The sequence below is a fragment of the Podarcis liolepis genome (genome assembly GCF_965112155.1).
Source record: "Podarcis liolepis genome assembly, chromosome: 5".
Taxonomy (NCBI): Eukaryota; Metazoa; Chordata; class Lepidosauria; order Squamata; family Lacertidae; genus Podarcis; species Podarcis liolepis.
Window position 1 is genome coordinate 59315568 of NC_139556.1, and position 15998 is coordinate 59331565.

Sequence of the window (15998 nt, forward strand, 5' to 3'; positions counted from 1 at the left end):
TCCGCGAGTCTCTTCGTCTAGCGGTTTTTTCGTCTTGCGAAGCAACCCTATTAGTGGCTTAGCAGATTGGCGCTATTAGCGGTTTAGCGGCTATTAAAGGCTTAGCGGCTATTAAAGGCTTAGCGGATTAGCGGCTAAAAGGCTATTAGCGGCTTAGCAAAAGGGGGGGGGGGCCGAAAAAAATCGGAACACTCACAAGACGTTTTCGTCTTGCAAAGCAAGCCCATAGGGAAAATCATCTTGCGAAGCAGCTCAAAAACAGAAAACCCTTTCGTCTAGCGGGTTTTCCGTCTTGCGAGGCATTCATCTTGCGGGGCACCACTGTTGTTACATATTCCAGCGTTCATTCTGGACTGCTACAGAATAGGCTGTTAGCATAAGGGATATTTATGTACCATATTTTTTGCTCTATAAGACACACTTTTCCCCTCCTAAAAAGTAAGGGGGAATGTGTGTGCGTCTTATGCAGTGAATGCAGGCGGGAGGCTCTGCTCAGCGCTCCCTTTAAAGAGCCGCACGCACACTCTGTGTGCTCTTTAAAGGGAGCGCGACTCTTGGGGGATCCTTAGCCACGCGCAGCCTCTCCTGGGCAGGGGATGAAGGCGCACGGCCAAAGAAGAAGCCAGGACAGCCAGCAGGATGCATCCTGCTGGCTGTCTTTGCTTAAGCCAGAGAGGCTGCGTACAGCTAAAGAAGCCAGGACAGCAAGCAGGATCCCGCTGGCTGTTCTACCTTCTGGCTTAGCCACGGGATAACGGGGAGCCTTTATCCCACTGCCCTGCGGAGGCTTCGCGCAGCTATCCCTGGCTTTTGCAGGAGGTGGGGGAAGGGACAGAGCGCGCGGCTCTTGCGGGAGGAAAGCCAGTAGGCTTGCTTTTGCTAAAGCCAGGAGGGCAAGAGGGATTGGTGCGCACCGATCCTGCTTGCTCTCCTGGCTTCAGGGATAGCCCCACAAAGCCTCCTGAGCGAAGATGGAGGAGCGCTCCCTCTTAGCTCAGGATGCTTTGCGTTCCTTTCCTATTTCTTGTTTTCCTCCTCTAAAACTAGGTGCGTCCAATCGTCTGGTGCGTCTAATAGAGCGAAAAATACGGTACTTTTCTTTCTCAGAAAAACGAACAGAACAGATTTAAAAGTCCATGAACCCTCCACATGCCTTTTGCTGCTGCAATTTCCTCCTTAAAGCTCTGCCTGCTCCAGTATTCCATAAGTCTATTCCCCTAACCTGAACTGTGCCTCATTTCCTGGCTTGACCACATCCTGATGAGCTTCTTCTCAAAACAAGACAATATATTAAGTCCCTGGAATAAGCTCCCCATAACCCATATGTGATTCAGATTTGCTGGCTCTAACTCTTGAACCAAGAGATTTTCTTTACAGAGTGACTCCGGAAGCGTAGAATTCCCCATATAATTTGTCTCCTAAGTGAAGGCCCTTCTCTTTGCCTTGCCAACCTTTGAATGGGAGGGTACTGGAAGGGCCACCCACACATTAGATGTTCAATAACCTACACACTAAGCTGAAAACCAAGTATGCAGGAGATTTTCACATTCTTCAAGCATGAATGAAAATCCATGCCTGGCCTTTGCAAAAGAAGGCAACCTAGATGGGGGGGGGGGGAATCAGTGTGGGAGGGGAAGAACCCAATAATTCATTACTGCACTCTCTTTTATCTAAAAATTATAGCTTTAAAAATGGCAATTAAGCATGCCTTTTGTTTCAATTACTTGTATTTTTGTGCCATCCATCTTGGCCTCTCCCTGCTCCTTCCCAAAAGCGCAAGTAAAAGGTGGCACAAGTTTTCTTTTTTTGCAGTAACTAGCACGTAAAAATATTGTAAACATCTCCACCAGACTGAATGCTTCACCCAACCAACACAAATAATTCATGATCCTCGGTTTGCATCCAGAAAGAAATGAAACAAAAAACTGACAAAAGCCAAGGCTGCTGTGTTAGGAGAGGGAGAGCATTTGAATGAGAGCAGTGTGCCGGAAATGCCCCAGTTTGAAGACTGCATATCTAGCATTTTATGGAACTGGAGGGGAATCTGAGATTAAAGCTCATTCCCTAGTGATTGAAGGATTGTGGGAGGTGTAAGTGTGGGCAGTTGTCAGATTAATTCTTTAGATGATTAAATTCTTTTTGTTTCTTTAAAGCTGTTTGTAGTCATGTTTGAAGTCTCTTCATTCTGAGCGAGTGTAATGCTGCAGTTACCAAGGTGACTTTTGCTGACTTTCAACTATTTCTTCCCCCATCTTCTGTTCTTACCAACAGCCTGAATTGGTTTTTAAATCTTGTGAACTGAGATGAACAACAGTGCTGTTAGCCGCAGTGCTGTTAGCTGCAGCCACATTAGACTTTGGCACTGGGCTTGTGTAGCAGTTGGCCAAACTCGTAACTTGCAGCAAAACTACACACTGCAGCATCTCCTTATCTTTTTGCTATATGCAAAATGACTGAAGAAACAACCTGGTTAAAACACGCCATGACCACATGCACAAACCTGCAACCACCGTTGGTCCTCTTGGCACATTAGAAATGGGTGGCTGAAATCAGCACCCCTTTATGCCAATTAGTAAAAATCTTTAGGCCCCTGGAGATATTCCAACATTTACTTGCTACACAAAGTTTAACCATTCCATTCTTGGTATAAAATAAAAAAGTCACATGCACAAAACTACTGCAGACACAGAACTCCTTGCAAACTCTTACTTTGCAGCAAACTATACTTTGCAATTTTATCCAAACCAGGCAAATTCTGGTTTGCAAAAGCCAGAGATTGCGAGCAAAACAGAGTTCACAGGTAGCTGAAGAAGGAATCTAACCACACAAATTCAAGGCTCAATAATATAATGCCAAACCACAGTTTGATGCTACATTTGAGCTGACACTATGTCCATTTTATATGCTAGGATAGTACAATTCAGCAAACAGGAAAATAATAATTGGATGTTAGTAGAGTTTAGCTTCCATGTAGTGCAACAACCTTGCCACTGTGAAAGTCAGTCTCCTCCGCTTCACAACTGAACTGGAAAAAAGACAGCATTTGAGCACTATTAAGCTGAGTAAGACATTTATACTTCAATTTTGCCATATTCATAGTTGAGAAAGCCTTACTGCCTAGAATATTGCTTTGGTTAACCCATTATTTAAACAGCTTTTAGATTCTCATACCACACAACTTCCCTGTGTTTCACCTGAACAAATGGTGCACTCACACTAATTCCATGTTGTATCAGACTACAAATGATCTTTAGAACATTCTCACTGAGAAAAGGTGTTTAACAAATACATGAAAAATAATTTGAGTTGCATTCAACTAAGTCCTACTCAAGAGTAAAACTGGCACCAACCCTTTTATTTCTAATCCCATTTTGAGGTATTGAGACCATGCGTTTGATCTGCATCTCCTAGATTTCTAGTGGGATGCAGAGGCAGCTTTAAATATGTTAAGGTTTCTGGTGCAGGATTTATTGTACTGAGAACAATTAAGAAGTCTGGCTGATCTTTGCTACTCTGAGCCAGGGCATTTCATACCAGCCCATTATGCTGAAAGCGTGCTTAAGACTGTTGCCAGTTCTGACAGTTGTGTGCCCGTGCTAGCCTTTCTTCTGACATCCATCACAAAGTATGCACCAGAAAGAATAAAATACAGCTTCAGCATACATAACCATTCTAATACTCCAATTTTACTACATATAGCAGTTCTCTCTTATCCATTATTTTGGGCATTTCATTTGGCCAAGAGGCAGAGAACTAACCTTTTCCATGATGGTGTATATTATGATAACTGGAAGTAAGAGAGCTTTTCATTTTTCAAATCCTGACTGTTTGTCTGAGGTGCTCCCACGGTTCCCCTCATTTTCCTTAGAAGCTGCATATCTTAACTCTCCATCTTACTCATTGATCTGCCTTGCCCTTGCTCCAAAACAATATGCAATGCATGGCTACCTAAACTGTGTTCTAGCTGCATCTGGGTGGGCTTAAACAATCCAAACCACCATCCTTAACAAGACCCTAATCCTAAAGATTTGTTCTGGTTCTGAGATTCTGAAAAAAGTCTCCATGTCCGTGACAGTACACTGCCATGGTTGAATTTGCTCTATTTGCAGGTGAAAAATGCTTGGGATCAAGCTATTTGAAAGGCTTGGCATAACATAGTTTAAGAACTCCTTTCCAAACTGAGAGCAAGAGTACTGGGTAACCAATAAGAATACTTTTTGCAGGTTTGCTAGTCATACGTTTCAGCATATACACTGAGTCAATAAGTGCTATGAACAAAAACATAATTTTGATAATTTTGTCTATAGGCCTCCACTTACTAGGCTAATGAGAAAAGAACCTACCGTATTTTTTGCACCATAACACTCACTTTTTTCCTCCTAGAAAGTAAGGGGAAATGTCTGCGTGTTATGGAGGAAATGCCTACGGGTGGCATGCCTACGGATTTTCCTCCTCTAAAAACTATGTGCGTGTTATGGTCGGGTGCGTGTTATAGAGCGAAAAATATGGTACATCACAGGTAGCAATAACCTTCTTTAGTATGCTCTGAAGAGTTTAAGATCACACACAATGTAAGATATATTGCTCTGGTAGGGAACTTGTCTTCAGCTTAAAGTTTGTAGACCTAATACCATGTGCCACTATCCTTGGCCAAACCAAAGTCCAATCCGAAAGGTAAATTCTGTGGCCAGTGCCAGATGCTTCTGATCAAGTGCATGGAAACCTGCAGAAAAAACCAGTCTTCTTTAAACAAACAAAACAAAACAAAACCTGAGGATACTAGAGGCCTGTTTAAGAATTGATGCAAGTAATTTAGGCTGCCACCATAACCTCACTAAGCTGGGAGTGAACCCCATCAAATTCAGTAGAACTAAGTAAACATGGTTAGAATTGCTCTGTTAGATAAATTACTTCCTTTCAATAACTTTCCTTTGAGAGAAACTGAAACAGTAATTAGAAAGAAGACTCATAACTAGTGTTCATGTTAATCCACATACTACCTGCTTTATCAATAGTAACTGGTTCTTCATATAGCTCTGAGAACATATCCAAAAGCATTTACAAAACTGAAAGTCTTTTCAGCTATCCACCAAACTGAGCACACATACATCCCACCAATCCCCCCCAGAACACTGGGAAGTAGCTGCATTTGATTCATGCAGAATACAGGAGAATATTTTCCATCACTATGTGCCATAGGATCAAGTAAAATGGCAAAGGATATTGATTCCTGTGCTTGTTTGCTCCCAGCAGTTGCTGGAAGCCAAGCATGTGAAAGGATTCTCCCTTTGGATGTAAGGCAACTGGGAATATGGCAACAATCACCATGCCATCACTTCCTTACTTCCACTAGCTTAAAAGGCCAATAGCTCAGTTCAGAGGTAGGTCTCCTTAAATATCTGAAGCCCAAGGAAGCAACATTCATGCAATCCCATCTCTAGCCCAGCCCAGCACAGACTGTATTGCAGTTTATTGAGTATGCAACAGAGGGCGATCTAAGGCTACTTCATGGAAGAAAGAAAACAAATATTCCCTGTTAACTGTTATTCTTAGACTCTTCTGTTCAGTTCCACACACAGGACTGAATCTGCACAGTTCCCCCTTCCTCTATAACCATCTGGAAGCAAATAGTAGGGCACAGTAGCTTCTCATTTAGTTATTTCACACCACCGAAAATCTGCAATTCAAATCATGTCAGTTATATTCCTCTTGAGGAGGAGAGGAGTACAATGCAATTCCAACATAAAAGGTAAGAAACTTCATTTTCTTCATGACGTGCGAGCCTACATACAGGAGACCAGCAAACTGGTTATATGGAAAAATCTGTCAATTACACAACTTAAGAACTGCCTGTTCTACTGCTGCAGCCTCTCTTGGTTGGAGGACCCTAGTGTAGGCTGGATGATCTTTAAGAAGATTAAGAAAGACCATGTTGCCCTCCTGAAATGTCTGTTAGGTATTAGCCTTACCAGAATGCAACAGAGGATAACAAAGACAATCAGCCAGACTACTGTACATACAAAGTCTACATCTCTGAGAAAGACTGGCAAGATACCAGAAGACCTTTTTGCTATTGGCAAAACCTGTGGAACAGCTGGGAATTTTGATAATTCCTGGTTCTGATTAAACGAGAAAGTAAGGGCTTGACAAAACACAGTGTGGAGAGAAAGAGTATGGAATACAAAGCAAGTTATGAAGGCTTCTTAGGCTGCATCAAACCTATCCTACAACAACCGCTCACGTTCCTTTGCTTGTTCATAATCTTATTCTTTGCTAACAGTACACACCACCTCTGTGGAGTTTATTCAAACACCCTCAAGACGCATGTCACTGCTCTTTATTCCAGTGAACTGACTTGTGACTTGGGTTCTGAGACCACAAACAACCTCCCTTTCAATGAGTATGCCAACCTGTCACAAGTATTTAGAGCACTCTGGAACAGAATCTTTGACAAGGGTATAAACCACATGTTGTCTGAAAGCAATATTCCACCACCATTTTGGGGTGGCTCTAAAATATACATTTTTGGGGAGGGGTGAAAGTAAGCTATTAAAGTTCTAACAAACTATGACAAAAGGCACTTGGAAGTAGTAGTAGGCGTAGTAGTTGTCACAGCAGTTATTATTATTTAATTAAATTTATACTGTAAAGCCCATCTAAACTCAACTTTAAAAAACCCCACCCCCTCTCTTTTCTTGTAACAGGCAACAACAAACTTCCTTTTGTGTACCTGGAAATTATCATTTTGGGACCACCCTACTCTTTTGTAAGTCTTTGTACATCAGAGGCCAGATTTTCCCAACCTGATGCCTTCCAAATGTTTTCAACTACAACTGCCACCAACTAGCACAACCAATAGTCAGGGGGTGGTGAAAGCGGTATCAAAAACATCCGGAGGACACCAGGCTGGTGAAGCCTATCAGATTAGAACTACCTGGACTCAGTGCATCTCTAGGAAACACTGAAGTATGTGTTTCTCGTTCGTTTTGCTGGCATCCCCACTGTCTCAGGGATAGCTTTTATTGTTAATCATTAAATTGCCATTTTGTTACACTCTCTCAATAAAACTCCATTTGCATTCTTCTCTGTGTTGTTCCCTGTATGCCTTACATGAGGGCACTAGACTAAAACAAGGCAAAGCTACTCATGCTATACTCCTGTGTATTTTAATAAGTGAGCTAGCTCTACCAGATGGACAGCAGCTTATCCTCTGGCAGAACAGGCAGGGATGCAGTGGGGAAGTGTCTCCCTAGCACACGTAAAGGGAATATTTTATTCCCTGAACAGAGCAGCCATCTGCAGACGTGTTTAGGATGTGTGGTTACAGCAAGCTGGGGCAGGCAAGTAGAGACAAGCTATATATACTTCTGATATTCCTTTGAAGGGACAAAGCCCTACAATAAAGGAAATCTACCGCTAAATCAGGAATCAAGTAGCAAATTGGCAATGGATCATTTGCACTGGTTCCAGATGGGTTTTCTGGCAAGACTCAAGCTTGTGTATCTCGAGTTCAGCACACAAAAGTCCACAAGTTATTCCTGCAAGGAATAGCACACTTAGTGTAGCCAACTAAATTTTACTCAGAGTAGGGCAATTAAATTAATGGATCAAAGTTAGCCATGCTCATTATTTTCAACGGGTTTACAATGGGTAAGACTATAATTTGCTACAACCCAAGGATAGCAGAATTGTTGATGTTGGTGCTGCCTCAAACAGGGCACTACGCATCCCTATTCATGCACTTTTTAAAAAACCATCAATGCCATGCGTAAGATGAAATATGAAGATATATGTCTTTCAGGTCCAAGGGCACAAACTGCTCAGTGGAGCAGGACTTCCAGCAAACAAGGCATATGGAGTTCTACGTGGCCAAAACATGTTCAACAACAAAAGATCTAATACTGGAGGGCAACCATCTGCCTATCTTGGGAACTGCAAATTAGTAAGAACAATCCCTTGCTCTCCTCCCCAAGGGGAACTGTTCTCTCACTCCTGAACAGAAGTGTTTCTGACTCCTGCAGAAGGAAGAGATTCTGATAATCCTTGCAATGTCCTGGTCTCTGTCAAGATGATTAAGAAGACTCCGTTAGAACTCTATAAAGAGCAACTGGTTCTGAACTGGATGGACTGTTCCAAGTAATGGATTCCCACACTAGAAGGATGTGATTAAGCTGATACCCTTACGAATGGCTGGCCAAGATGCAGTGCTTACAGATAAAGTTACTAAGGCTCTGTCTCTCATGGGAAGTCCGAGTTGGCTACGCTTTTTCACAGACTTTTAACAAGATTCAACAATGTAATCCTCTCCAAGGTATACTGAATAGCAAATGTAGAAGATGAGATCTTGCCCTCGGAAAGACAGTATTTTTTAAAAATTATTCACCCCTTTGAGTCATCTACAGATAGCAGACGCTGATAGTGCTAAGAATCACCTTTGAGAACAAATTCTGCTACTCGTTACCATCACAAAAAAGAGTACCTGAGGTACCACTGTACGAAGGAAAAACATCCAAAAAGCAGCAACATATAATAGTTATACAAACAAATTTCAGAGAACAATGCTCTTCTTTATCGCTACTAATGCACTGGTCATAAGGGGCTTCCCTACAATCTCATGTGTGAAGTGCAAAAGGCCTTCAAATGAAGGGAAGGATGAACATATGCTTCCAAAAAGGCTCTACTATTAACTGGATGGCAAGCAGGAGAAACATAAAATACCCCAAGTATCAGTGACAGGCCTCCACATTCACTCACTTGCTTGCAGTTGGTAAGTAGTCATGCTTATGTTCTTTTTGCAATTAAGTTTATTAGTTTATCAATATTCCCTCAACAATAGCCAAATTATAGCAATATCAATTAATTTCAGAACAATATCAATTAATTGCCATGCTTATGTTCTGCCCACCCACTGATAACATCACTTAGGCCTGTTTTGCAGAGCCCCGTTTATTTTACCCATTAGTATCTATGTTCCTATCTGGCCATCATCCACTTTGCTTATATCATCTACTTTGTCAGTCTGGTAACACCATGGATGACTTAACTATCAGAGGTATGCACTGTGTAATTCTTGGTCAGCTGTCTAGAAATTCTGAACCTGCTCTAAAACACAAACCTACCTTTATGTTGCATTCTCCCTTTTCAATTTCTGTCTTTTAGATTGTGAGCCATCCAGAAGTATTGCATAAATAGCTATCACCAGGTTAGAAACCTTAAGCCAGTCTTTCCTTCCATTATTTTCCCAAGGCTAAGCCAAATTAGACACATCTTCCACCACCTCAGGACCCAAACACAAGACTAAACTTACGGAGCTCTGTCATTATTCAGTCCATTCTGTCTTTGATGGTTAATTGGGGGCAGAACAGGCTTGCTGTTAATCTCAAGTCCCCTTCGCAGAGTCTCCCGGATTTGCTCTGTATCTGAAACGATAGTTTAAAAACTGAGTCAGGTTTAGTTCAGATGATCCTCCAGAGCATGGACCAGAAGATTAGAAACAAACTTCACACACTTCCCCACTCATATGGCTTCCTTCCTTTCCTGCACTAAGACAAACTATTACTGGCTGATTTGGAAGCCGCCGAGTGGCTGGGCAACCCAGTCAGGTGTGTGTGTATGTTTGTGTAAATTTACTGTTGTTGTTGTTATTCATGGTGCTTACCCTCCAAACCACAATCAGAAGCTATAGAAGTAGAAGTAATTTTGTTTGTTTTAAAAGAGTAGTTGCGGGGTGGGGGGGGAGATGAAACACCACAGAACCGACACTAACTGCTGAGCAGCACACAGAGTACAAAGTGATTCAGGTTTGCTATAAATAAATGAGCAAAAATTGAGAGGGTTGGGAGAGCTAAACCTTGAGTTTTGGGCTTTGAATTTAACTTGATATAACAAAAAAATCAAGTTCCATACGAAGCAACTTTGCTCATGAAATAATCATATTAAATTTAATGAAGCACAGCAAATATCTGGTTTCCTGTTTTAATACATAACTTGATGCAATACAGCCTCCCAATTTCATACTTTTAGCCATGCCTTCTACCACTTTTAAAAATACCTGTGATTATCAAGTATGCGACTTGTAAACAGAATTTTAAAAAATAGGGAACTATCTTCTTATAATAGTCCAAAAAGATTATATTTTTTTGTATGCTGACATGGGATGAAAACAAAAGATCAAGATTGTAATGGAGGAATATTGCAAGTATTTCAAGTTGTAAACAAAATTGTACCTATTTAGAAACACAACAGTATGAGAACTCCATCCAACTTAGCTGTGATGCCGAAAAAACAACCTTCTGAGTGGCTTTCCCGGTTCCCTCTTACCTTTCCCAGACAATCGTCGGGGATGTGTGCCAATGCAGATACTTCTACTGTCTTCGTCATCCTCTGGCGGCCGGCTAAGATCATCCCAGGCACACTTAGCACTGACACCACTCAGGTTCGAACCGTCTGTCTCAATCCCTTTATCAACTCTGTCCTGCTTAAAAAACATCCAAAACAGCCAAGTCTTTTGAAGCCAAAATCTCACCTGTGCCACTACAGGAACTACAACCTCATGGAGTATGTTTTCCTAGATTGTGGATCACCAACACAGAGCCTGTGGATGCCCGCAAATCTTCAAACTCCTGCCTTGTCATCCCACCCCCCCACCCCGGCTCCTTGAAATTAGGCTTCAAAGCAGCCTTCTGGTGAAAACAAAGGAAAAAAGATTCCACTACCCTTGACAAAAATGCAACTTAACAGAGTTAAGGGGGAAACATTCAATTCTAAACTGTATAAAAATAGATTTTTAATATTCCATAAGATAAAATGAACAGTATAAATGAATATAAATACAAGCACTTCTTTTTCACTTACAAGCCACTGCCAATTAAAAACAAGGGCTTCTAAAAACAAAACAGCCAGACACATTTCAACACTGAGTCTTTTTCTGTGGCTCAGTCATTATTATCTAAGAGAAAGGTAAGTAGAAATCGTTATAGCCAAAATCCCAGACAGGCAAAACATTATTTCAGAAACAAAAATATAGTTCAATTACTCACCCTTTTGCCTCATTAAAAAAACTTTTTAAACTGGAATGATAACCTAAGTGTCCATACATTTCTACAAATCAATGAATTCCACTGAAGACATATAAACACATTTCAAATATCAATGCAAAGCCATTCTGGAATATTAAAATATGGAATATTAAAACTCTATATTTATACAACTTATAATGAAAAGCCTTCTAGTGTGGCCATTAGAAGACTTTTTCCAAGGCTAATTACAGCAGGGGAGGGCGACTTTGAGGGTCACAGCTGGGGAGGAAAGGGTTAATCCTCTTCTTTGGAGTGAACCTCACCCTGAAACCACCCCCCTCACCACAATTAAGATTCAAGGAAGCCTTCTATTGGCTATAATTGAAGGCTTCTTTGAAGTCTAATTCCAAAGGAGGGGCAAAGTCTGAAGTTGTCACTGCTGGAGAAGGGAAGGATTACTCTTTCCTTCCCCACCCCCATCCAAGCAGCTGTGACCTCCCCACCAAAAAATCCACACACTCCCCACTGTAATTAGGCTTTAAAGTAGCTTTCTACCATAACATGTCCCTCTGTCCCCCAATGTAATTTATGGGGTGGAGAAAACTGTGTGTGTGATCTCCTAGCTGAGGAGCCACAGTTAACTCTTACCTCCCCAGCTGCACTCTCCAGGAATATCACAGACTGAAACACTCCCCCCCCCCAAACTAATTGCAGGGGGGAGATGGGATCGTGTATGCCTCTGTATGGTTGCCATGTGAGCACTTGGTGGTGTGTGTTTGGAACCCAAGGTAGAGTCTCCAGTTTGCAAATGGAAAATTGGAGATCCCCATTCTGCGTTTTATTGGCAGTCAGCACTTGAGAAATGAAGGGCTTTTATACTGTCCCACATTGCACTAAAGGAAAGGAAATGTGAGCCACAACTTCCAATTCATCAAAACTAAATTTTGCAAAAAGTTGTTACATCAAGAATAGGTTTCAATGAATCCTCAATACACCCTCCCGACACACGTCACTTGTGATTATCAAATTTCCCCCTTTGAACAGTGCCTGACTGTCGAAGAATCAACCTCATAGTGATTCTACAAGCTTAAATCTGAATGAAAAGTTCTGAACATGGTCTGAACATTGCATTACATGCAAACCAGAAATTCAAAATGTAGACAGAGCAACTTAGGAAAATTACTTGTGTCAGCTTCTAAAATTCACCACCAGATGATGCTGTTAAGCTAAATATCGCAGTGAGGGGAGCCTTACAAGGAGAAGCAACTGCAGCAGTTTAATGTAAAAGCCAAGGAGAAAATATTTATTCAAATTTTCTTTTCACATGCAAACATATACACTCAACTCTAATGGAACTACATTTAAGAAACTTATTTCTCTGCTGCACTAATCAAATATGCTTAGCTCTTTGGCATGGTGAAAGAAAATTTCACTCTGGCCTATCAGACTCACACATACAGTGTTTCGCCATTTTTAATGCCAGATTTGGAAAGATAAGCTTCTCCTACTATAGCAACAAAATTCTGTATTAAATGTATTTATGAACAGTTTGACATAGTGCTTTATTAAGAGCTGTACAGAGGTAATTGCTTTTCAGCTTTTTGTACTGTATGGTTGCTGTGTTGTTCAATATTATCTGAAGAGAATCAGAGTATGCTGTGTTGGTTATTAACCCTACTCTGTCATTGTCGGAATTGCATGTAGTAAGTGACTTCCCACCCTCTCCAAAGCGCACGTGCACTAGAAAACAGACAAGGCAGGGAAAATAGAGGTTCAGTAGGGTAGGAGTCTGAGCTGCTTGTGGCCCTGTTGCCCAAAATTAAGCTGTTGAAATGTGTTCAGGGGCACTCAGTGAAGCCAAACACACTTTGATCAGGCAATCAGTGGTCTACAACCACTGCCTCTAGGAAATGGTATTCCAAAGATACTCAGGTTGAGTCCCAGCAGCTTCTGACAGTGATCAACAAGTCTATCCTGAGCACATTCAGTTACCAGAAGGTAGCTGTTCCTCATGACTAAGAAAGCAATGCCCTGCTGTCATCTAGGACCAGACTGAGTAGTTACATACTTGCAGGTGTGGATCTATTTCAAATATGGTCTCTCCACGTCGCATGTCTGTTATCAACCATGGGCCTCCTGCTCTATAAACAAAATAAAAAAAAAAGAAAAAATAAGTGACTGTACTACCATTGCTCCAATGCTAGGTCCCCAATGATTTTAGTGCAAATGCAATAAGGGACAGAAAGGAGGGATAAATTTGGGGTTCTGGATGAATAATTAGCACTTCTACCTGTCCATTTTAGATGTTGGATTATTGTTAAGCCTCTAATTCAACTATAGAAAATGGACAATTTAACTACAGGATGGTAATCTGTACTGTTTTCCCATTTATCACAGCAAGAGGGTAAAAATGGTTGTAACATCAAAGAGAGACAGGGATCTTCATAGACTGGACTTACCCTTCCTGCATATAAATGGCCCCTCAATTCAAAAGCACAGAACAATTAGCAAAAAGATTATTCAAGTCCAAAGATAAAAGTACAGGATTGGAAAGAACCTCAAAAGTCATGTAATCCTTGTACTGTCAGCATTCTCTAGAATTAAACTGTACAAGACAGATGACAAACCAGTTTTCTTCAGATAATACTCATATTGAGCTGCTTTGTTCCACAGCTTTTGTTCCTAGAAGTGGAAATTCTATAATTCATGTTTAAGGGTGGAGGGCTTGTATTAAATAAGAGCCTGAGCACTTGAATACTTTTTTAGGGCAAAAGGTTAAAAATTGATAATGGAATTTTAAATACAGAAAAAGCAAATGGTCAAATATGCATTTCTAGATTAATTTAATTTCTAAAATAAAAGATATTCGAACATTCCCAAGCAGAGGTGGAGAACCTCATATGTGGGCCCCAAATGCAGATCTTCGGGTTTCTGCATCTGGCCCTCAGGAGCTCCCAACTAGGTCATGTGTCTCAGTGTCATAACCCCACCAGTTCTGCTCCACACAAACCTTAAGGGCTTTTGCCTGGATGGAAAGTATCCTTAAACTGTGCTAATGCATCTTACTTGGCCTGGATGGAAGTGGGAGAGATGTGGGTGGGTGGGACAGTGAAGAAACCTCTTAACTTTGATGTGGATGGAATGTATCTCACAAAATGTAGAGAGGTATTCTCTGTCCACCCATGCCTCTTACCCTGCCCACTTTTGTCTCCAGAACGCACCCCCACATCCAAAGTTTTCGATGAGGGGTGTAGCTACTGGTCTGAAAAAGCTTCCACAAACTTTGAGCAAAAAGACTGAAAAATTCAAATTGAGCTTTGACATCAGAATAAACCATGTCAATGTATATGCAGATATCCCAAACTACATAATTTATTCCAGGTGTAGAATTTATAAGCTTTTATGATTGCATTCATCTTTAGCAGGCAATATTTCTTTAAAGAATATTTATAATACTGTTTTTAGTCAGCTGGCAATGCTGTACTTACACAGGAACAGTGCGAAGCAGTTCCAATATACCCTGTCCATTCCACTGCTGTGCTGCATGAAGCTCCTCTGTACAGACGCCAACAATCTGGAAAAGGGGTTAGAGGTACACACTTGTAACATATATTAGGATCGGATTCTACATTGGAGTACCACATCCAAGGCTTGAGACTCTGGTTATACACTCTTTTTTGAGAAATCCCTTCTCCATCACGTTTCATTCTAGATTTCATTTAGCATGAACTAGATTTACCATGAGGGACGCATGTGGTGCTGTGAGTTAAACCACAGAGCCTAGGATTAGCCTATCAGAAGGTCGGCGGTTTGAATCCCCGTGACAGGGTGAGCTTCCGTTGCTCGGTCCCAGCTCCTGCCAACATAGCAGTTCAAAAGTGCAAGTAGATAAATAGGGACCAATCCGGCAGGAAGGTAAACGGCATTCCGTGTGCTGCTCTGGTTCACCAGAAGCGGCTTAGTCATGCTGGTCACATGACCCAAAAGCTGTCTGCGGACAAACGCCGGCTCCCTTGGCCTATAGAGCGAGATGAGCACGCAACCCCAGAATCGGTCACGACTGGACCTAATGGTCAGGGGTCCCTTTACCTTTACCTAGATTTACTATGAAGGATATCACAGTTGGTAGAGCATGAGACTCTTAATCTCAGAATCATGGGTTTGAGCTGCATGTTGGACGTAAGATTCCTGCACTGCAGGAGGTTGGACTAGGTGATCCTCATATTCCCTTCCAACTCTACAATTCTGTGATTCTGTGATCCCTGATTGGGCATTTTATGATAAGTGCTAATTCCATAATATGGATTTGTACCTGGGGCGGTTAGATTAGTATTGACCATAGCTTTTCTGATTCAAATATCATGTCAAACTATAGTCAAAAGAAACCCAGAAATGGAGAAGGAAAAGGAAATATGTCAGCCCATGGCACATTCTCAGTCTTCCTGTCAGAACTTAGCAAGATGACTAATAAGGACAAGGGCATGGCTATACAAATCCTTTACATTTGTTTTCACATGTTGAGCTCCTCAACAGAACCATGGAGATGAAGCAACAACCTTGCATCTGCAAAGCCTAGATCTTTTCTGGAATAATACACACAGCCAACTGTATATGGAGTGATCTGTTCATTGGCATAGTGGAAGCCAATACATCATTCTGAGGTTAAACAAGTTTGCTACCATTGCAACATACCAAGCTATGCCAGATCAGTAAATATCACCAGCTGCCTCGGAAATCAAGACACGCACACACACACACACACACACAAAAACTTTAAACACACAATAATTGCTAAGTTAACTACAATACTTCAATACCAGTTGGAATATACTTTGTTTTGTATGTAAAAAATAGATATTGCAGACTGTATCATGGTAGAGTTTTCCCGCTGCCCTGTTAAGGCCTATGAATAAGCAACTGTAGTAGTAATATTTTGCAAAAAGTCAGGGATAGCGATTCTCTCAGCTATACTCTGTTTAA

At 41.4% G+C, this 15998-nt stretch overlaps 1 protein-coding gene across 4 annotated transcripts in view; it reads right to left on the reverse strand.

The window, feature by feature from the left end:
- SUFU (SUFU negative regulator of hedgehog signaling) overlaps window positions 1-15998 on the reverse strand; it is a 69945-nt gene that overhangs the window by 28288 nt on the left and 25659 nt on the right. Inside the window, exons 5-9 of one of the 4 annotated variants that reach the window (XM_083505071.1) lie at window positions 14507-14592; window positions 13087-13159; window positions 10321-10474; window positions 9308-9419; window positions 2984-3025 (exon numbers count right to left, since the gene is read on the reverse strand). In XM_083505071.1, coding sequence (XP_083361197.1) covers window positions 2984-3025; window positions 9308-9419; window positions 10321-10474; window positions 13087-13159; window positions 14507-14592 — 467 coding nt within the window. Of the gene's footprint in view, window positions 1-2983; window positions 3026-9307; window positions 9420-10320; window positions 10478-13086; window positions 13160-14506; window positions 14593-15998 lie in introns of all 4 variants that reach the window. The other 3 variants (XM_083505070.1, XM_083505073.1, XM_083505072.1) reach the window with 3 other exon arrangements.